The 23648-nt window shown below is 35.7% G+C and overlaps 1 protein-coding gene across 1 annotated transcript; it reads right to left on the bottom strand.

Moving 5' to 3' along the window:
- Nucleotides 1–9466: 9466 nt before the first annotated feature.
- Nucleotides 9467–23248, bottom strand: sra1 (steroid receptor RNA activator 1). The gene is made up of 5 exons (XM_055180817.2): nucleotides 23062–23248; nucleotides 21626–21745; nucleotides 19007–19212; nucleotides 16728–16836; nucleotides 9467–10118 (listed from the first exon to the last, which is right to left on the bottom strand). Exons 1-5 carry the CDS (start codon nucleotides 23084–23086, stop codon nucleotides 9928–9930), a joined length of 651 nt encoding a protein of 216 aa, XP_055036792.2. The 5' UTR covers nucleotides 23087–23248; the 3' UTR covers nucleotides 9467–9927.
- Between the last annotated feature and the right edge of the window lie 400 nt (nucleotides 23249–23648).

Here is a 23648-nt window from a genome sequence, read left to right as displayed (position 1 = left end):
TCAGCGCAGCTGCTCTGCCCTCCGTTGTCTTATGGTCAAACATAAACTATCTCTTTGGATCTATACTGGCATTTTTTTGTCTCATCAATTTATGTATTTATTTTTATTATTCATACGAAGTCTGTTATTTGTCATTAAACTTTTAACTGATGCTTAATTTAAATTTCATGAATTAAATCACATATATTTTCTATATAATCTTAAGACTGTAGTAAATTACTGCACTTTAACTGGGTGTTTTTTCTTGTGTTTATTTCATGATGTACAAATGTTTTGTAGAATTAAAATAAATGGTTGTGTTACACTTCATAGTAAATACATTAAAGCTACACTCTAACATTAGAGTGTTAAATAGCACTAAGAGCTCATAATCATAGGGGAACCATTTTTAGTGCTATATAGCACCTATAAAGCACCTATGAAGAATCATATAGTACTGCCATAGCATAAAACGTTTTAGATGTCTCCTTATTTAACACACCTGATTCAACTATTCAGCCTCCTTCCAAAATGGCAAACATGTCTCCCTAACAAGCTGATGAGTTAAATCAGGAGTGTTAAATAAGGAGACATCTAAAACTTTTTGGGAGGGGGTGCTCGAGGACCAGGAGTGGTAAACACGGAGATATGGTAATATGGTTCTACGCAGGTAGCACCTTAAAGGTTCCCATATGATTACGAGCCAGTGAACTACTTTTATTAGCACCATTTGTTTTTAGAGTGTAATCAGTGTATGCAGGTGTTGCCTTATTTCATATTTCAATATTTCATATTTTCAAAACAAAAACATGCAGGGTTTTTGCATTTGATATATTTCGTTAAAATACATTAAAATAAGAATAGCCAGGACTGCACGTATTGGTTAGACTGAATGACGACCTGAAGTAGCCTATGCTCCATTTGCAATATAACCGGACTTGCGTCCTCCCAAATGAACTTTCAAGTCCGAACTACGAATGACGCAAGTCCGAACTTGGCGTGCTTGGTATTGAGAAACGGCCATTGTTTTAAAATATCCTGCATAGAAGCTCATAGAAGGTATTTTCGCAGATGTAATATAAATATAGCCTATTATTTGTTTGCTAGCCTGTATGAGTGCAGTCATGTCTGCAAAACTTAAGAATATTTGCCGTCATAAATGAGCTAATATTAGTTATCCCCCATTTATAATTCAAAATTACTTTGCAAACTAAAGCAGTGGCGTTTTTAGTTTAACGTCATAAATGACACATCTTGGAATGCAGTGCCTATATTTTTGCCTTTATCTGGTTAACAGTACTGGCTGTGATTGATAAGATGCTAACAATAAAGTTTTAGAATGTGCCATTGAGAAATTTTGTGATTCGTATTAACGTCACCTTTACGTTACAGTTTAACCCACGACATTTCCGCCATCACACACACGCACAGACACACAAACAAACAAACACATGTAACAAACCCAATGCACTCAAAACTTTGTGAAACACACAATGCAGATAGATTATAAACAACATTCAGTGACTTGTTTGTTTTTATAGATGGATATAATGTTTTTTAAATGCAGTAGAGCAAAGGTGGAGAAAGAGTTAGAAAAACTGAAGTGACAGGTAAGAAATTATGTAAATGTAGGTTATACTATAGTTATTAGCCCGTATAAACATCATTCCATTAGTCACTCACCATTATGTTGTCCAAAACATAACAGCTTTTAATTTTATGATTTATGGCAGTCATATTTAAAATTATTCAACCTACTATTTTTAGTTTTGGCTTAAAAATTTGACATAAAATCAAGCTGAAATTGTTTAAGTTAATTTGTGAAGTTAAAGTTATTAGTGCTGGGCAAAGATTAATCGCATACAAAATAAAAGTGATTTTTTTTTTTGGCATAATATATGAGTGGGTGCTGTGTGTAATATGTATATATAAATACAAACACATGTATTTAAGAAACATTTACATGTGTGTGTATATATATATATATATATATATATATATATATATATATATATATATTTATTTATTTATTTATTTATTTATTTATTTATTTATTTATTTATTTATTTATTTTTATATATTCTATATAATATATATAAATTTTAAAAAATGATATATAAATAAAAAAATTCTGAAATGAATTTATGTTATATATTATGCAAAAAAATCACTTTTATTTTGTATGCGATTAATCGTACTAATCTTTGCCCAGCACTAATTTTATATATATATATACACACACACACACACACACAGTATTTTAAAAAAGGCATCACAATGCTTTCTTCACATCATGGGCTACCCCCCACCCCAAGAATGAAATAATAAAACCTCCCGTGCAGTACTTGCACTTACTAATCTCCTCTATTATAGTGAGAATAATTCTCCATAAACAATGGGAGCTGTAAAACAATAACTCTGGGGCTGTTTATATATATTGCAGATATGCTTAAGTGCTTATGATGCCTACTCATTGAGACCACTGGAATTTATACACGTGCCCCCAAACATACCTTTGCCAGACATGTCATCATAAAAACATTAATGTAGTAACTTTACCTCAGGTTTAAGTAATAAATACATAAAATGTAATAATAATAATATAGATTCTGTATTAGTGTGTAAGTATCCACTTGAACAACTGCTGACCTTAAACTATACTTAAAACAATACACATGTATAATATCAATGTATTGTATAATTGTATAAACACATATTAACATAATGAGCAAGATTCTGACTTGTGTATATGTGTCTTTAAGAGAATGGATGGATTGATGGAGGTTAAAACGAAAATTATTAATTAATAAATTGCATTTATTAAATAAACACATCATTACAGCCTGACATTTATGAAAAAAACAATCAGGTTAACTTCTAAATTATAATATGCATTTATTTATTTATCTATGGTCACTCTTGTCTTAAAATATTTTTTGTTTATTTGTTTTCGGGTTCCAATTTTTGCCCAATAACTTCTACAATATAATGGTGATATGGGCATTATTTTTAGTTTGGAAAATTGTACAATTTTATCTTAACTATGTGATCGAAAATACATGCTGTGTCACTATAATGAAAAGGCCCACCAAGTTATATAAACATCTTACAGTATAAAAAAAGTTTTGTTGTTCCATTGACATTTATAATTAGAAACATGAACATTCTAAATTCTAAAATAAAATGTTTTGATAATTCATACTGTGTTTGATTGACATATTTTTTTTTTAAAAACAGATACGTGGTAGTTTTTGCTGTAATGAACATGTGTTTTACTAAAAATATTTAAAATTATAATAAGTACAAAAGATTTGAAATGGTTTGATTAATAAGGCATTTTTTAAGTTTGCATAAGGAAAATGTAGTTTAGATAATGATCACTTTTTCCCACTTTTAGATCACTTTTGCCCAGGCACATACTAAAAAAATGATAAGGTAAAACTAATTTTTTTTTATAAACATAATTTTGTTTTCCCTTTGTACAGGTACATTTTTTATCATTTTCTATATTAAAATATATAAGATTTTGTTATATATTGTTTTTATTATTTTATTAAATGTTATAATGTATTTTTTGGTGTTGTTGCAAAACAACATAAAATATATAAAAATTAAACAGCTCATATGTTTACCTTGTGATGTTGATGTACAATATTTTAAATAAGCGTTTTTCAAAAATAATTTCTTGTGAAAAATTACAGGTCATATTCTAGATTAGGTTGCTTAAGACAACCTAAAAAACATGCTGTAAATACATTTTCAACATTTTTTAACTTTTATTGACTAAATCGAATCAATATTTGATGTGAACACCATTTAAAACATTGTCATTGGGATAATTGTTGTTTTAAGCATTTTGGAGATGTTGCTAGTTCTTATGTATTTAGTAGGCTATTTATGTATGGCCATAATGTCTGTTGTATGAACTTCTAGTTCATATAAAAACCTTGCTTGTAGAGCATATTTATAATGTTTGGGAATCTATATTCACATTTCCCACTGACACACTAAAGCAACAGATGTACATTAAAACAGAGTGCATGTGTTACACTTCTTTAATATTTTTAGGAACTTTGGTGTGTTTTAAAGTTTTTACAAACAAAGGTGAAACACATTGGGGCAATGTTTTAACATCACAGCGTTCAAAAGTGTGGAACATGAAATGGTTTGTTAAACTACATCAATGGTTACATTGATGGTCTTTATTTCAAAAGTTAAAACTGTGTAAATTGATGAATGGTTCATATTAAATATTTTAATTGTATCAAATGTGAATTTAATAATGATAATTCACCAACAAAATAAAAAGGTAAGTAGTGTGAATGGATTTATAATTCACAACTGATACTAGTGAAGCTGTGACTTTTAGATTTAAGTTTACAATTTGGTCTAAACACTACCATTGGCCTGATAAAAAGACGTAGGTGCTTGGTCAGATTTGAAAGACTTTACCTTCATAATTAACCTTTGCCTTTGTTGATAATTTAGAGGATTTCAACATGACAAAGCAGAATCTATGTCAAACCAAGTTCATGTTTGGCAATCCAAGATAGACGAGCAACAAACTTCATTTCCTGAGATGTTATGTGTGAATGATTAACCCACACAGAATGCTCAGTAATATTTAACATCCATAAAATGGCAGTATGATTTCAACCGCCATTCCGGGCACAATTACAATTACATGTGCTGTAATACATTTTTTATTTTGTCCAGTCCTTCTTGGCAAAATGTTTGTAGTGCAAAATGACATATGTTGTTCAAAACTCAAAAAGCATTTAATCCAAGACCAAAAAGAGGAACAAAATAGCACCCACATTTTTTTTTAAATAAACATAAATCAATTGTTTTGTTTACAGACATTAATTTCACTTTATTGGTGTCAAAGAGGGAGAATTGCAGTGGCCTGAACCAAAACAAATCAACTTAAAGACCTCTATAGGGCTTTAGGTTGGGCCAAAACTAAGGCCTGTGATGCCTGACTCTCAGTGAAACAGACAGCATAAAACCAGCGACCAGTAATACTGTCATTTCATCCATACATGATTCTTCATCTAATCATCCTTGTATTTTGCATCAATGCATTTAAATAGATATTTTTGAAAGGGCTGCACAATTCCCCTTGATATTGTATTAACAATTATCATTTTGATGAATAGTATTCACATTGTTTTCATTTCATTATCATTGTATACCTGAGGTTTATTTTGTGTGACTAACCCCGCTGTGTAAAAATATTTTCAATCCCAGCTATCTGTTACTATGAGTTGCTACATGTTTCAAAATGGTGTTAGGTTTTAAGTAATAAGACAATGATTAAAATAATATAAGGTTGGATTATATCAACATAAGATGAAGAAATTTACTTTTATGCCTCCACAACACTCTTTGTTCATTATCTTAAAGGGACACTCCACTTTTTTTGAAAATATACTCATTTTCCAGCTCCCCTAGAGTTAAACATTTGAGTTTTACCGTTTTGAAATCCATTCAGCTGATCTCAGAGTTTGGCGGTAACACTTTTAGCATAGCTTAGCACAATCCATTGAATCTGATTAGACCATTAGCAATGCGATCCAAAATTACAAAAGAGTTTCAATATTTCACAATATTTAAGAGTTTTCATTATTTTTTAATGAAATTTTTACAATTTATTTTTGAATTTTCTACTGTTGTAACCCTGCTTACCAACTTGTGTAAATGTGAACATGCCTTTGAGAATGTTAAAATCGTCTGTTGTACTGACAGCTCTTAGAATGGATAAACCATTCGTAATTCAAGTACATACTAGTCAAGTTGTAATGGGACCTGTTATGTTGGAGGCTGATTTAGAGGACAGAATTAATTGCCCTATAAGTTAGGCCAATTATTCCTCTACCGACATAAAGGGTCTAGCATTGATTTGGGTACTGATTTTAAGGTTTGTGTGTTTTGTGGTACTATTCCAATTCTTGTGTATAACGACCAGAGTCCTCTCATGACCAGAATCCTCATTTTAGTCATTTTATTAGTTTCTATTTTCCTACACTCTCAGAAATAAAGGTACAAAGTTGTCACTGGGGCAGTACCCTTTCAAAAAGGTACACCTTTGTACCCAAAGAGTACATATTAGTACTTTGAACTGCCAAAATGTACCTTTAAAGGTACATATTTGTACCTAAATGGTACATATTAGGACCTTTTTTAAAGGGTACTGCCCCAGTGACAGCTTCGTACCTTTATTTTTGACAGTGTACAGCCATATGCCTTGAATATTCGCCATGTAAAAAGTGTAAATAATTTGTTAGCTGATGCATTTTCTCGCAGCCTACGTGACGTAAAATGGAAAGTCTTTTGACCATTCCTTCTTCAGCTTTTACAATTAAATGGTTTTCACTCTCTTGAAAATAACTTTTTCCAGATGATGGGTGCTTGGTTTTGAAAGACTTTTGAAGAAAGGGGAAGATATAATGGTTTTAGTGATGTACAGTCACTGAATGATGTACAGTGTGGTAAGATTAATCTGTTATTCGTTTGTATGAAGTTCTAGTTATTCGGGATTTGAAAAAAATGGTAATGTTTTGGGGGTGGGGGTGTGATTGTGGTCCAGTTTTGCTTTGTGTTGTCGTTATTGGCCCTGTCCCAAATGGCGCACTTCATGTGGACTTTCGGTCTCGTGGCCTTAAATTCCGTGTGCTCGCTTGAGTCCGTAGGGTGTCCCATCTGTCATTTTTACGCTCTAAAGTGTGCTCATCAGCGCCCCCTTTGCTTCCTGGATGCGGTCTTTGGCGAAGCACGCACTGCAGCAGGCTTCGCGCACTTTACCAACCCAGAAGTTTTTGCGAAAGAGCAATTAGACCAATCAGACAAAGGGAGGAGTTCACAATGATAGGTAAATTCTCTTCCTATTTCCTGTGTAAAAACTCGAGTCTGTCCCCAAATACGACTCCTGTGCGCCCTCTTGGACTCTCATCAAGGGACCCTAAGGTCTGCACTACATGATGTCATCAAAGTGTGGACTCTGAGGAGGTCCAGAAGTCCGGAGTGTGCCATTTGGGACAGGGCCTTTCTGTTTCTACAGGCCACCAGCCAATGACCAACATCTGATCTTGATAAAACCGTATAAGATAAGGGGCTGATTTCTCCATAGGGCACCCTGCACTAGTGCACAGAAGCTGGAGCTTTTTGTTAAACATGTTCTGGTAAATCTTTTTGTTCATCTGTATAACTCTAAAATGTGTTCAGCTTAAGAAAGTAATTATACCAAGGATATGTAACTTATGGGCATTTTTTTAAATATCTCTATAGATTGCTGCAACACCACTGCAATGATCAACTTGACTGTGTTTGTGCTTTTGACAGTATGGTGGTGGAATATATTTTGTCTGTCTTGTAGCAAATTGATTGGCCTTACGGTTCGGGAACACACACTGTTAACTGGGAAAACCACTAAAGCTGTGATTTAAATTTTGACCTACAGTTGTGTTGAAAAAATAGCAGTGTACTGATAAAAGTGAAAAAGTGCAAAATAATATAAATAGATTTTATTTAATTGAATTCATATTGAAAACATTACACGTTAAATTCCAAATCCAAGTATTAACAAGTTGCCTAACCATTATTGTTGATAACTGGTGCATCAAGTCAAACTTCTGGCACCTAAAAACAGGTATTTCAGCCCAGGATTCACAGTTCCTCTTATTTTCTTTTTTGTATGTTTGTTTTGGGGTTGTTACAATAAATAGGCCCAATGAGGTAGTATAAAAAATCAGCATACCATGATTTTTGGACCCCAATATTTAACAGTGTCTTCACTGTTTTATAGTGTGGCTTGAATACAGTACCTGGGGGTCGCCTGGCATACTGTCAATAACCACTAGACCCTGAAAAGAAAAATTTTACTCTGTTTACTCCATTTTTCTTTGGGCCAGTTGATGTGTTGATTGGACTGCACCACCATTTTTTCAACAATGGTTCCTTTACGGGGGTTTCTTGCAAAAAGCTTAGCTTTAATCAGACGTTTTCCGACTGTCATAGTACTTACAGATCATCTTAGATCTTTCTAGAGGTGATGAAAGGCTGAATCTTTGAAATCCTGACTATTCTTCTGTTTTAACAGTAGTTGCTCATTTTCTTCCACGTTTCGTGTTTTTGTTCCCATTTTAAAGCATCTAAGATCATTTTATCTGAGCATCCTAAAATTTGCTGCATTTCTTTATATGTTTTCTCCTCTCCAATCAACTTTTTAATTAAATTGCGTTGTTCCTCCGAGCAATGTTTAGAACGGCCCATTTTACTTAGAAATTCATTTGAACTTATTTTCTAATTAAAGTTTACACTGCTATTATTTTGATCACGCCCCTTTCAATGAATGAGTCAATAACTCAGAAGTAGTGTGGATATCATTACCAATGGCTCTAATGTTTATCTATTACACTACTTCGTCTCTAGTAAATAGTGTGCAATGCAGAAATATTACTTCTAATAACAGTGAATTATTATGTTACTGATGTTGCACTGCTATTTTTTTAACAAAACTGTATTAATTAAATGGTACAAAGCATCTTGGAGATGTTGTCAGAAAGAGGATCTACCCCCTTACAAATCTAAATAAGAAAGATGTCATCTGAGCAGATGTGTCTTTGTGTGTGAACGGGCTTTAACATTATAAGGGCGGTTTCCCGGACAGGGATTAGACAAGTCCTAGACTAAAATAAATGTAAGAGCTGTCCAAACTGAAAACAACTTGCACTGACATGTCTTACAATACATCAGTGCACTTTGTTTAGCCTCAAAATGCACACAAGTAATGTTTTTAGTAAGGCATGCTTGTTAAAACTAGTTATATTTCCCAATTAAACTAAGGCCTAGTCCTGGATTAAGCTAATCCCTTTCCGGGAAACCACTCCATTATCTATTAGTGGTTAATTAACAAAACATATTAAAACATGCATAATGTTGATCTAAATAGAAAGTACATTTAACTTAAACCAATTACCAGTAGTTTAAAAGCTGTAGGAGTAGTTGGGCATATTCTTGTAGTTGAGAAACACATACGCTTATATTGGTAAAATCATTAGGACAAACCACTTAATGACTAAAACTCAGATATTTCAATCAGACCAGTTACCCCGAGATAAGTTCGGGCATCATTTACAAACCTTTCTGTCCAACACCCATGCCTGACCTCTTTAATGTGCTAGCCTACAGAATGAGTGGACATACAATCCTCCAGAAAGACTACAAAACTTTTGGAAAGCTATCCAACTCCATGTACCTGAAAGGCACCAGTATAGTGTAACACATTGAATTTCTGTAAGCCTTTTGCCAGATTTCCTTAAACACTATACTGTATACAAATCCACTACTAAAAATGAAATAATTGAACTAGTAATTTCAGTTTAGGATAAAGAGGACCCTCGACCTACAGGTGTTTATCAGGCTTTATGTTAATTAACATGAATAAGCCCAAAAAGAGTAAACCTTCAACATAAGGCAGACTATCCCCCAACTCTAAAATCTTTATTATGATATGCAGAGATAAATATCTGTAAGATTCATTGCACAATCCAGCACATCTAAATTGTAAGCTCAGGCTGTGCAATTTGAATGAATAACCTGCGCTGGGCTATTCCTTTACAAATACCTTGAATGGGATCAAATCATAATAATATGATGAGTCATATAATAATTCATTATAAATGGAATTAGTACTTATAAATAACTTCGAAAGGCAGTTTCCCAAGAATTTGTGGCTAGATATAGTAAACAGTAGACTTTTTTTAAAGAAAAAATTGAAATAGCTAACAATTTACAATGAGAAACAATTTCCCAAAAGAAATAGTAACAGTACATGATTTAAGTTGGAATGCAAAACTTCCAAAACGTCATCCAAGATATCACAAAATCACCTTTCTCATCCAATAATAAACAGGTTTTCAAAAACAGAACGAATGCCATAACAAGTGCTCATAGCCCTGGATCAGTGGTGTTATCAAGTTGATTCTGATCTGATTGAGCAGACTGCATTGTGTTCAGGCTACGAGCTTCAGCAATAAGACGTTTGACTCCCACCATCCACTGACTGACTTCAGAGACATGGTCCACCATTAGACCTCTGTGGATCTCATCAGCTGCATCCCAGTTTTTCCTTTTTAGGTCTGAAAAAAGAAAACAATGGAGATTTTTTAACCCAATCTCTCATGGCAATGGTCTTCTTGCACTGAGCTTTGTGATGCACTTGTGATGTATTTCTGACGTGCTCCCAAGTTTCTGGCCATAGCAGCCCACATGGGATACACACACACACACACACACACACACACACACGTCAAGATGTTGACAAATCAAAATTAAAGAAGGCAGGAGTTTAAGACGAACACAAATTCCTGCCTATCACATTACAGAGCTGAGCAGAATTCCAACCAATAAAATAAAAGGCTGGCTAAGTTTGAGCAATTGTATGCAGTGTTGGGGGTAACGAGTTACAAAGTAACGGATTACAGTAACTACATTACTTTTTTGGGTAACGAAGTAAAGTAACGCATTACACTAATAATATTGGTAACTACACTACTTTACTAGACTATAGGAACGCGCTTTCCTGCGTTACCCAAGCAGTGTTTGCCTGGGTGTAAAGTTCTGTCTATTTAAGTGGTGCGTGCATGCGTGTCCCTGTACGTGTGCCGTTGCCATAGAGATTGATTTGACGGAGCTGCTGGTGCAAAGGGGAGCGGGAAATGAAGACGGAGGGTTTCAGCCACTGGGGCGATATTCACATAACTTTCAGCGTATTGCTCGAAAGGACAAAAATATTCGTGTGAAATGCACACTATGCCCACACGACAAGTGTCTTTTCAACTGCTGACAACGCGATGAGCAACCTGTCTGAGCATTTGTAAGCCCAGCATGGCAATACAACACTTGTGGCGAAAGATCCTGCTTAACTTTACCGGTCAGGGATCGAGAGGTCCGAACCCGAAGACGGAATTAGGTATGAACCTCAATCGAGTCAGAGCCAGAGCATAATTCTTTTAAAGAAATTATTTGAACGTAACCCGAACAGCAATGTCGCGTGCGCTCAATTTATAGAAAAAGCCAGGAGTCAGGACCGCTGTTTTCTTCATAATCTTACTTCCAAATCTAATCCTATAAACGTTTCGGTGTTTGATGTATCACTGTTACCGCCCTGCCAGACTGTCTTAAATAGAGAAATAAGTTAATTCCTTGATTTGCGTTGTTGATTCATTTATAAATAATTCCCCCAAGGGTTTAGTTTATGCGCAAAAAGCATTAAAATGAATAGAACGTGATGATTACGTCTTTCTTTGGTGAAAAAATAATAAAATAAATAAGCCTATATGAAATGTGTTTCCCTTAAATAATTAGCAAATCAACAAAACGAATTCAAAAGTAGCCTATAGCCTATATGAGTTTATTTATTGTGTGACGCGCTCCCAAACCGATGCAGCACAAAACACTTTTTACCTATTTAAAAAAGCACAATGTTTTGTTATTATTGCGAGTGTAACTTTACATAAATAAATTTACACATTACAGTTTTGAATGTTGTTTTACTTTTATTTGTATGACCATAATTTAAGGTAATTTAAGGTAATGCAAAATGCAAGCTCCTCACGCGTTTCATGCCATCACCCGCGTGGGTTTACACAGGGCAGCGAGAAAGAGACATTAAACTTTAAACATTTAACATTCTACTTGAGTTTTTTTGGACATCCCTTTGGAATCACTGCAATCATATCATCAATTTATAAGGTAATAATAAATAGGCTATAAGCGCAGCGCTTATGAGTGTTCAAACACTGCTGACCGCTCAGCTGTCAATCAGCCGACCCTCACAAAGTTTCAGATTAAATGATAATATATTTGAACAAGCATGGTCCTGTGCTTATTTCTGTCAATGTTCTGCGTGAAGATCTTTAAAGGTTTCTACTTACATCACGATTTGCGGTGCGGCCGGTCGCAGTCTTTATGTAAAACGGGTATGAAATAAATGGATGCTGATGTCGGATAACGGGTCAACTGTTATTTTAATCGCGCGGATGCGGGTTATCAAACAGGACTGTGCATGACTCGTATAAGGAAAATGGAATGACAACAAGACAATTATAAAATAGCCTACATGTTTATATTCTGTATGAAACCACCATGGGCGCTAAACTTGCGGTGTTAAAGGGACAGTTCACCCAAAAATAAATTATAAATTTTGTTACAAACCTGTATAAATATCTTTGTTCTGATAAACACGAAGCAACATATTTTGAGAAATGTTAATAACCAAACCAAGCATGAGCCCCATTCACTTCTATAGTAGGAAAAAATAATACTATGGAAGTGAATGGGGCTCATGAATGGTTTGGTTACAAACATTCCTCAAAATATTTTCATTCATGTTCACCAGAACAAAGACATTTATACAGGTTTGTAACAACATGAGAGTTACAAACCTGATTTACAAATAAATTATACAGAATTTTAATTTTTGGGCGAACTATAAATCCGATGGGGTCAAAAATTAGGGTGCACCTAACTTTTGTGCTGGTGCACCTAAGAAAAAATGTTAGGCGCACCAGTGCAACCAGTGCAAAAAGTTAGTCTAGAGCCCTGGCCGGTCATTTAAAGTAGTCACTCATCATCAGCCGACCCCGCCTAAACCATGTCCATGTATCTATGTGGTAAATTAAGAAAAAGGAAAGTAAAGTAATAAGTAGTGAAGTTACTTTTCAAATGCAGTAACTAGTAAAGTAATCTCATTACAATTTTAAGAAGTAACTAGTAACTAGTAACTAATTACATTTTTTGAGTAACTACCCCAACACTGATTGTATGCATGTTTATCACCTTTTTAAAGGTCCCATTCTTTCTGTGTTGTTGAAGCTTTGATTGTGTTTACAGTGGGCAATATAATATGTGTTCATGTTTCACGTGTAAAAAAATGCTGTCTTTTACACAATTGACTTATCTGTATAGCGCTGTTTTTACTGTCCTAAAAACGGTCTGATGTCTTTCTGGTACTATGAAGTCCCTCCTTCAGAAATACTTTACAAGTTCTGATTGTGTAGTTTGTTTAGTGTGTTGTGATTCGACAGCATCTTAGCTTAGCAGAGCCGTTTGAGACTGACATATTCATGTGGGCGGAGTTTAGTCAAAAACTTATATGGACGTCACTCAACCGGAAAGTTGAGGGCTGTAGTCCAAATCGGCTGTTTGCTCTAGGCTTTGAAAGAGGAATTCTATTAAAGAGAATATATCGCCTGGCAGTGAACTTTGAGCTTTAGCATTTTGCATGGTGACAATGATATGATTTGACACGAGGTAGTGATTTAAATGCGATCAGGCATCATGTTTTCCTCACCGTCCTGGAGAGCGTGCTCATGGTTGCTTTGCTACGAAAGATGCCACGGAAGCTCTACTGAAGAAAGACACGCCTTGACCCGCATTTAACACACAGTTTTAGATGTCACATGTGAACGGGACGCCGTAATCAGGGCCGGATTATCCATAGAAGTGCCTGGGTAATGGAGGGCACCAAGGGCTCCAGACTCTGACCAAATTGAGTTTTTGACACAGCGTGAGCAGATTTTTGGAAATGTGCTAGCGCCTGTGACAAAAAATACAGAATGCGCGATCAGGCTTTTTTTTAGAGAAACTTCCTGTGATAAAGGATGCCTTAGGGGCTGATCCCACCAAAAGCGTTTATGGCAGTTGCAGGCGCCTTTTTTGAATGATATTCTATGGGCAGGAAGTGTTTGCGCGCTGTTTATGCGCGCCGAGCGCCTTGCGTTTTTGCCGCCGGCCGCAGCACGCGCTTTTGAAGGAGCGCTGAGAGCGGAGACGCGCCCGACGTCATTCATGTCTTTCCATTGTCCAACCGAATGAGGTGAGAGGCGGGCCTTACGTTGTGGTGAGGGAAGTTTACAGTTGCTTTGAAGAAACGGACTCCACTCGCTCACTCCCTCCTGCGTGTTTGTGCACCTCTTATCCTCAAACAAGGTCAGAGCAAGCGCCCTCTTTTTAAAGTTTCTGCTAATATGACAGTTACAGCAAAAGAGCGCTCACGCTCGGTTGGTGTGATTAGCCCCTTAGGACAGTGTTTCCCAACCCTGGTCCTCGGGCACCCCCTCCCAGAAAGTTTTAGATGTCTCCTTATTTAGCACACCTGATTTAACTCATCAGCTTGTTTTCCATTTTGGAAGGAGGCTGATGAGTCGAATCAGGTGTTTTAAATAAGGAGACATCTAAAACTTTCTGGGAGGGGGTGCCCGAGGACCAGGATTGGGAAACACTGCCTTAGGATACTTGCATTTCTGAAAAGACTGACAAACTTTTAAGATTACACACAAACTTAAAGGAACAGTATGTAGGATTGTGGCCAAAACTGGTACTGCAATCACAAAACTGGTGCCCAATACACAACATGACAACTGCAACTCCACTTTTTAAATGACAATATCCTGGCCGGACCACTGTTATCAGTGATACAAGTATTTGAAATGAAAATGATTTCTTAATGTCTTGGACATATCAAGGCCATTATATGATTAATTGATATAAATTTCTTACATACTGTTCCTTTAAATCTTTTTTTAAAGATATTCAAGGTTTGTATTCTACTGAAGGTGTATCTAATCTATCCTCCTTCACATGGATGCAAATTACTGGAAAAGATGCCATTTTAATATTCTGTTGGCTTTTAATAAAAGAGGGTAGCGGTCAGAAGTAGGGATGTTAACAATTAATCGATCTTCGATTAATTGTCGATAAGAACTTACTCGATAAAACTTAACGATTGTTGAAAAACAAGATCATGCACGTGTGTGCGGCGCCTGCGCAAAACACATACAGTCGGAGAAAAAAAATTAATCGAGCGCGCAAAAGTTAAACTACTAGCTACTAAACTACATGTGCTTTTTAACGTCATGCGAGACGAGGCTGGCTGGCTGCCAACGCAACGAAATTACATCCGCAGTGGATCTGACAGGGTCCGACGCAGAAAATGCAAATACGTTTAGGATACTGAAAGCAAAGACCCTCTTCGGGGAAGCCTGCAAGATTAGCATAGCAACGCTGCTATATACAGAGAAGGAGACCAGAAGCCGTTTTTAATGAACAGATTAAAATGTCATCTTAAATTATGGCAAGAAACTGTCAAATGTAAACTGTAATTGACTGTCGTTACACCCTGAATGCCCGCAACATATATCATTGATCATCATTATTGACTGGCTGAGGCGCTGCGTGTTTTCTAATGGAAGGTTGGCATCTCCGTAATATAAGCTTCTTTGCTGAAGGTACGTCTAAGTTGAGGTGACGACGAGAAAAGTGCCCTTCGTGTGCTTCTTGGATATAATTACAAACAGTGTATCAACGACTCGGAAAGCGAGGTAAACAACTTGATAAATAACACTTGATGATAATAAAACTGTTATTTTGACATGGACTTTCATGCGTCTGTTGCAGAGTGCCCATGTGAGGCGGAGTTTACTGTGTCTATTAGTCATTATATTTCATTACGAGATAAGTTTAAATTGATGATTTTATCAAAACAACAACTACATTGACTCATTTTACAATCCCACTAGCATGTTATTTAGACAAAATAAAAGCTTTTAATTCGCGTGCGGAAGCTGTCGTTTTTATGCACACTTTTATGTCATTGGCTATATGCCACTGCAGTGAAGGCTTATTGCACTATTACTGTTAACGATTATTCGATTGATTGATCGTTAATTTAAATGATCATCGAATATGGGAAATTGCATAAATTGACATCCCTAGTCAGAAGTCTGGTGTACTTTGGACGATAGCGGGTGGTCTGAGTGACAATAGGCCACTCCCGACATCCTATATAAATGCATGTAAAATAAAGTCTATAAACATGTGAACTTGAGATTTGTGTACTGTTGTTAAGCTGCAGAGTTTGCACTGAAAACGCAGTCGGTGTGAAAAGCACAATGGCCATGCGCGACAAACACTCTCCTCACATGCTGCTTATATGCTGCTCTCTCAGCTCTGGTTTAAATGTCAATATTTTTGTATGGATATCTTTCTTTTACATAATCTATAGACGATTTCATCGGACGCACGTGCGCTGACGTGATACACGTCTGGATCCGAACTTTACTTCCGGTTTGGGTTTTTTAATGGTCTGACTAGTTGCTAAACTGATCTCTTGAACAAATGCCTCGTCGAAAAAAAAACAAATGTTTTGGTTTACTAGGTAATCTATGTGTTGTTTATTTTGCTTCTTATATAAATATAACTTTAAATGGACTTTGTTGTTATTTATTCTTAGCAGAGTTTACTGGAAGTTACGTGCGGACCGCGACAGCCGCTTGTTACTGCTGAAACCGTCTATAGTACATGTACAGTCTTGCATATATTTTGAAGCAATATGTCTCATTTGTTTTCTATTTGTCGTGAATGTAACTGTGTAATTTAACAAAGTAATTTTTAATATTTTATTACATCTATATTTTTACTCTTTTATATGTTAGGTTATTTTGATTTTCCCTTACTCTTGTAATTGCTGAGTGTTTTTCTTCGTCATCGTGTGAGTTAAAAGGTATCAAAACAACAATAAAAATGATTGGATCTTATTCCATCCACATATAATGGTTCAACGCCCATACTCCTTCACATTATAGTGTTTGAAACCAATGGTTTACAGACTAGTGGAAGTGAAACAGAATGAGTACACAACCTTTTAACTCAAACACAACTTTTTGAAAAGGCTATGAATGACTTACCTTGGGACAATGCATACATTCTATGTTTAACAGAAGAGGAGAGCTTTCCATTTTTCCACATGTCCTCAAAAAGCTTTAGACGTCTTTCTACATCATCACAAATCTGTTTCTAAAAGACAAGAAATTTGTTAGATAAATATGAGGCAAAAGTACAGAAAAGTACTAATATATATATATATATATATATATATATATATATATATATATATATATATATATATATATATATATATATATATATATATATATATATATAGCAACAAATCAATTACAAAATAAACTAGTGATTGTATTTACTATTGACCTAAGATCAACATTGAAAATCTCCATGGTTAATTTTAAAGACATTAAAGATGTCTTTTCTACAAAGAACAACAACCATTATCTCCTGACTTATGTGTACAGTCACCAAAAGCAAAACTCAAGACTGCTGAAGTTATCGATCAAACTGAAACTACACATACGGACTACCGGCACATCCGGGAACTTGACTGTAAATTTCGTCACCGCCCCTTTTTTGGGGGGAAACAAACCAGACTTCCCATTAGCCTCAGCCTCAGATGTCACGCCCACAAACTGTTGGCTAAAGTATTGAAGGTCTTGCTACGCGAGACTAACTTCCCATTGACTTCCATACAAAATAGCGGAACAAAGCAACGTTTTTACACATTAAACATGTCGAGTGTTTGTCTGTCCGCCCTGCCTGCCATAGAGCGCGAAAGATACATTAACACATTTAATTTGGTCAATATAAAAACATGTCCCTTTCATTCTCCCGGCGTCAAATTTGTGTGGCAACGCCATCCAGTGATTGCTGTAAATATCGCTAAGCCAGTTAGTTGTATGGCTGGACGGAAAAGTGCACTCATTACTCTAAATATAAAGACATAATAAATAAATACAAAGTAACTTTCAAATATGAAGTAAAATCATTCACTGGCTTCCCTGTTGACTCGATGAGGTACGAGTAAATGTCCGGTTAAGACACCTCTGGCCAATAGGGAGCGTTGTTACACAAATTTGATGCTGTGAGAATGAAAGAGACATGTTTTTATATTGACCAGATTAAATATGTTAATGTATCTTTCGCGCTCTATGGCAGGCAGGGTGGACAGATAATTACTCAACATGTTTAATCTGAGTGATTTCTTAAGTTATTCACGCCTGCCGGCTGTGTACGAACGTTGCTTTGTTCCACTATTTTGTATGGAAGTCAATGGAAGGTCTAGTCTGTTTTCCCCCAAAAGTGGGTGTGACATTGTTCAGAGACATTCCATGACGTTGCGCCGGTTGTGCATATTCTCTGGTTTTAATGTGTGTTTTTCATATGAGATGAACATTTGTGAATACCTCATGAAATGTTTAAACACAATTTACTTTAATTTTGAAAAACTCAGAGAAGTGAAACTTCAGGATGTGTTAGAGCACTAAATAACCTGTAGATTGATCAGTACTGTAACACATGAAAACAAGAAACACAACGTGTTATAAGGAAAAAATGACCACCTTATAAATTTACTTAACATGCTTGAGAACACCTTTCTGAATCTAAACGCCGAAACGATGAGTAAATAACGCAATATTTGTCAGCTCTGTCAACGGTTTGTGTGTTTAAGATGCTGACATAGTTTGGGATGCAAATATTATCAGGGCTGGGAGAAAATCGCTTTGTTACTTTCGTCCCACCTTACTTTTGCCCCAGTTCTCCCCTACTAATGAACTACAGTGTGACACTGAACAAGAGCGAAAGAGATCAAGTGTAAAGCCAAAGAGAAAACAGCTAGTCTGCTTCCTTCTAGAATTCTGTAGAATTTGCAGGTGTCACAAGGGGGCGCTATTAACATGCTGGAGACTACCCAACCTTTCAGGAGTTGTGGGATTTGTGACTTTGTCAGACAACGTTAAGGTTATAAATCACGATGTGACTGATGGTTAACATACAGTCTTAATGGGTCACTTTGTCATATTTTCTTTTTTTTAAATATGAAATTGAGAGCAGCTTTATTGGGAACTCAACTGTAATAAAATGTGTATGTATGTGACAGAATGAGCAAAAAGTACAAAAGAAGTTCAAGTGAAACAGGGTGAGTAACAGCAAAATCCCTCTTTATGAAAGTACTAAATGCTTTTGTCGGTTGAATAGATACATTAACATTCAAATTAACATTTAGTTTAACAATAAAATATCTATTGCGTCTCAATGTGAATAGGCTTTTATACGGCTACCAGAGGTTAGAACTTTATTTTAAAACATTTCATAATTAACACAATGTTCTTACCTTCACAGTATGTCTGCATGCACTCAACACTGAATAAAGTGACGCTTGAACATCTTCAATGCAGGGTTCACCTTCTGTAGTCACAGTTTGATCTGAGAGAATTGAATTTACTGAAGTTGGGGTGGTCCCTTGTATAGGAGGAGGTTTTATGTCCCTGGGTGGCGTTAGCCTGTCAGCTGTTGCCGACGGCACCTCTGATGCAGAACCTGTTCAGATGTCATAGTATGATGTTAAAATCATTGCATATTAATTTAATTAACATTTTAATTCCTTTATTATGTTCAGTAGGTGAAATTTGATGCAAAGCCACCGCGTCGACCGTAAGTGGATTCGATTTAGAAACGGTTCTGCAATGCTGTGTCTGGCAGCTAAACTTAGAGATCTCAAGTAATAACAGTTTTGCACATTTTTTATTTATTAATCATCAAACATGGATGAGGAGAGAATGATCACACATTTAACATATAGAAATATATAATAAATCCCTCAACTTTCACAAGGAAAGCCATAAAAGTGGAGAGATGTGTCTGTACGTGCGCTCCTCAGAGAAAAACGGGAAAAAGGCATTTTTTATTTAGTATTAAATATATATATAGTACAGTGTTTCTGCTACATGCATTCTGCCGTGGCGGGCCACCACTCCTAAAAACATTCCGCCACACCTGCGGTTGTGGCTATAGGGGATACAGAAAACGAAATCTCGCCAGATGAGCACTGTTTTATCATAATTCTTCACTTAAACCTAACCCTAACCACAACATTTGATGGGATTTATGCTGTAGTTGTATCTCATCTAGCCAGGATGGCTGTTTTCATCCTAATTCTACCTCCAAAAAATAGAGAAATAATTCCTTCCTTGATTTGTATTGTGTTTTACTCATTTATAAATAATTTTCCTAAAATATCATACTTTTTTCCATGGGTTTAATTTCATGCTCAAATAGTTTTAAAGGGGACATGTTATGAAAATCAGACTTTTTCCATGTTTAAGTGCTATAATTGGGTCCCCAGTGCTTCTATCAACCTACAAAATGTGAAAAGGATCAACCCAGTAACTTAGTTTTGGTAAACCAAGCATATGAAAAAATAGGTCACTGAAAATTTGGCTCCCCATGTGATGTCAGAAGGGGATAATACCACCCCTTAATCTGCACTAGGGCTGTGCGATTTAGGGGAAATATCTAATTGCGATTTTTCTGCCAGGAATTGCGCTTGCAATTCGCGATTACATTTTGTAGCAAATGCAATGTGCATCTGCCTCTTTAGATGGTTAGATCTTACTGATACTGCTTATGGCTCTGGTGATTTAACTGTATTATTTTTTTTATATTTTTTATGAAAATAAGGAAACAAAAATAAAGAAATTTAGAATGTAACGAACACTGCTTTATTGTATGAAATGTAAAATGGTCTTTAGCTTGAACAGTATTTTACTAAGTGGGTTCATTATAGCTGCAACTTTAACAAAAAGTTAAAATATTTAAATGAACTTGAACTTTTCAATGATATTGAGAAGAACTTTAATACTCAACTTCATAATTATTAAAATATTACATAGCTACATTTGGGATTTTTAAAATGAGTAGAAAATGCAAATGCGTTCAATGTCATGTCATTTCATCCAAGTGACATTAGCAACCCAGTTAAATTATATTTTAGTTTGTTTTAAATAAGGAGCCATGCTTGTAAGCATTGTTGGGCTGCGCGTGTGCGTCAAGTTTTAACGCATCATCCGTTTTGGTAGACGCGGGCGTGAAATCTTGCGATGCGGACTTGCGAAAACAGCCGTGAGTATTTATTAAGCATTGAGAGACATAGGCTGCGTGCGTGCGTCAAGTTTAAACACCTTGTCTGTTGTGGGAGACACCCCCACGAAGTCTTGCAATGTGGAACCAGGCGCGATAATTTAACAAGCATTGAGAGGTTGTGCACGTGCTTTAAATTGAAACCCCTCATCAGTTTAGGAAAAGCACTGTTTTGGTTGACAAAGCATGGCCATACTTTCGCTCACTCAATTGTTAAGACTATCACAAAGCCTCTCTGCATATTTCTCAAATCGCATCCTTTCGCGATTTGCTAATGGCAACGTTTCACATCGCGATTGCAGTTCGATTTCGATTAATTACCCAACACTAATCTGCACTTTCCAACCATGGCACTGCCATTTAGTGCAGATTTCAGATCATTTGCATTTTAATGGACACACCCAAAATGGCACATTTGCTCACACCTACAAAGTGGCAATTTTAACATGTTATAATAAATTTTCTATATGGTATTTTGAGCTAAAACTTCACATACACCCTCTGGGGACACCAATGCTTTATTTGACATCTTTAAAAAGTCTTGTGAAATGTTCCCTTTAAATCAGAACATGATGATTATGTCTCTGTTTGGAGAAAAAAATGATACAATAAAATAAGCCTACACGAAATATGTTTTACTTAAATGATTTTACTTTAATAAAATGTTTGATTTTTGTGAATTAAAAAATGAAAGATCAAAAAATAAACAATGCAGATGTATTTTCACACCCTTCTTTGTTTATATTAGCATGTTAATGCTTCTGACCAGGACTGTTTATTGCTTAATGGAAAGTACTGGGATGATAACATCTACCTGCAAGTTGTGGTGAGTGCACCCTCTTGTTGAGAATACATTTCTGCTTGAGTCCACATGAATCCTTCTTAAAGCTGTATGAAAACTGTGGTGGATCATTCCATCCGCGCTCCTGATTGCCTGTGCAGACAGAATTTATAACATTGTAAATTCCATGCATTTTACATAGGGTTCAAAAAACTTTAGGCAAGTGCACAAGCAAACATTTCATCAAACAAAATTTCTCAAGAGCAATTCTTGAGGGAGACACAATACAGACAAAATTGTACGTGTATGTAGAGGAAAGCCTAATATTTTTTGAAGTTTATTACAATCAAGCCACCAATGAAGCCATGCAATTTAAACTTAACTTTAAACATACTGATGTTAGCTAAGTAACATAATACTCGCTGAAAATACTGCTGATAATAGTTTATAACTTGTTTATACATCACGCCAATTACTGCTCTCATTAATATGGTTTAATTCTTTGCGATTTTGTAACTTTTGTTGTTCTTTTTCTGTGATAGTATCTTAACCCATGAACTTCTCTAGTAAACATGCTTATACTAGTATATAGTTTGTAATTGGAGTATAGGCTACACTGTTCAACTATTAACATTTGATGAAACTGAAATTTAAAATGAATTATTTTTTGCAACGATAAAGTACAGAATATGTTTGCAGTAACATATTAACAAGTTCATAGTCAAGTATATTCACTAAAAACAAGTGTCACACAAAAATCTATCTTGTGTTACTTTTGTCCCAGCTAACAGTAACAATGTGCTACTACTTATGTTCAAAATGAAATTATACTGAAGTCGTTTTACATTTGTTCAAAATTCCACCTGGTATTGATAGAAAGCACACTTGTGAGTTATTGATCACAGCAAAAATATATCTCTGTCTAAAACATTAGCTTTTAAAATTAAGTTTTTCTGAAAAAATATACTTTCGCCCCTGCTGTATGTATTATTTTCTGATGCCCTTCCATATTACAGCTATAGTGATGCTGTTTCACAAGTCCACAATAACACAATATATAAACTGCCATATCTCACTGTATGTCACCCAAACTATATACTTTAACTTACAGTGTTAGAGTAAAAGACAAAACGTATTAAATGATTCACGGTACTGACGTGTCAAAACAGTAAATAAATCCGACACAATAAGACAACAATGCTATCAAATGACTAACGTATACTGTTTACTTCGGAGAAATATCGTTAAGGACGCGAACGGACAGCATGTAAATAACTTATTTTACTACTTATTGTATTATTGTACATGTGAGTGTGTGGAGAGAGAGAGAGAGAGAGAGAGAGAGAGAGAGAGAGAGAGAGAGAGAAAGAGAGAGAGAGAGAGAGAGAGAGAGAGAGAGAGAGAGAGAGAGATGAGATGAGATGAGATGAGATGTTGAGATTTTATGCTGTAATAATTGAATACTTTACCTGGTTTAATAAACTGATCACTCATCTCAGCATAAACTCTGCCGTCAACAGTATTATGTGACACGTCTACACTTCTTCTTTTAAAGTTTTCTGGTAGTTGAACAGTCCGTTACCGCCATCACCTGGACGGAGCGCCATCACAGCCCCTTAGCATGAGAAGCACTATGCGTATCAGACCCATTCTTCCTTCTGTGCTTCAAGTTTATAATTCTAGAAGCGCACATCACTGCCAAGCTAACATAAGGCCAGCGGTGGCAAAGTCGGCGGTCCGTCGGCGGATGGCGCCAGCGGCTCGCGAGAGTTTTTCCCATCGAGGTCGGCACCCTGCTTTCTTCAACACAATCGCATCCTAATGACGAAAGTGAAAAAGTACCCTAGGTCCACTCAGTTTAACATTTGTGAAACGTTAAGCTCAAAATGTGACATAATTGCCAAAATAACTATGCAAAAAAGAAACAGACTTGACTGCCTTTCCAGACACAAGTCACAACATTTGAATTAATTAAGTTTATTGTAACAGTGTTCACTTCATATTCAGGGTGCACATGACATTTAAAAATTAATATACCTGAACAGCATGCAACACA

Source organism: Misgurnus anguillicaudatus, chromosome 9 (genome assembly GCF_027580225.2).
Source record: "Misgurnus anguillicaudatus chromosome 9, ASM2758022v2, whole genome shotgun sequence".
NCBI lineage: Eukaryota > Metazoa > Chordata > Actinopteri > Cypriniformes > Cobitidae > Misgurnus > Misgurnus anguillicaudatus.
The sequence above is the reverse complement of the archived record's forward strand: the minus strand, read 5'-3'. Positions and strand labels throughout refer to the sequence as shown.

Coding starts and splice junctions, on each gene's coding strand:
- sra1 (XM_055180817.2), bottom strand. CDS start 23,086: ATGAGTGATCAGTTTATTAAACCAG. Junction 21,746..23,061: donor TGATCAGTTTATTAAACCAG/GTAAAGTATTCA, acceptor CTGTCTGCACAG/GCAATCAGGAGCGCGGATGG. Junction 19,213..21,625: donor GCACTCACCACAACTTGCAG/GTAGATGTTATC, acceptor ACATCTGAACAG/GTTCTGCATCAGAGGTGCCG.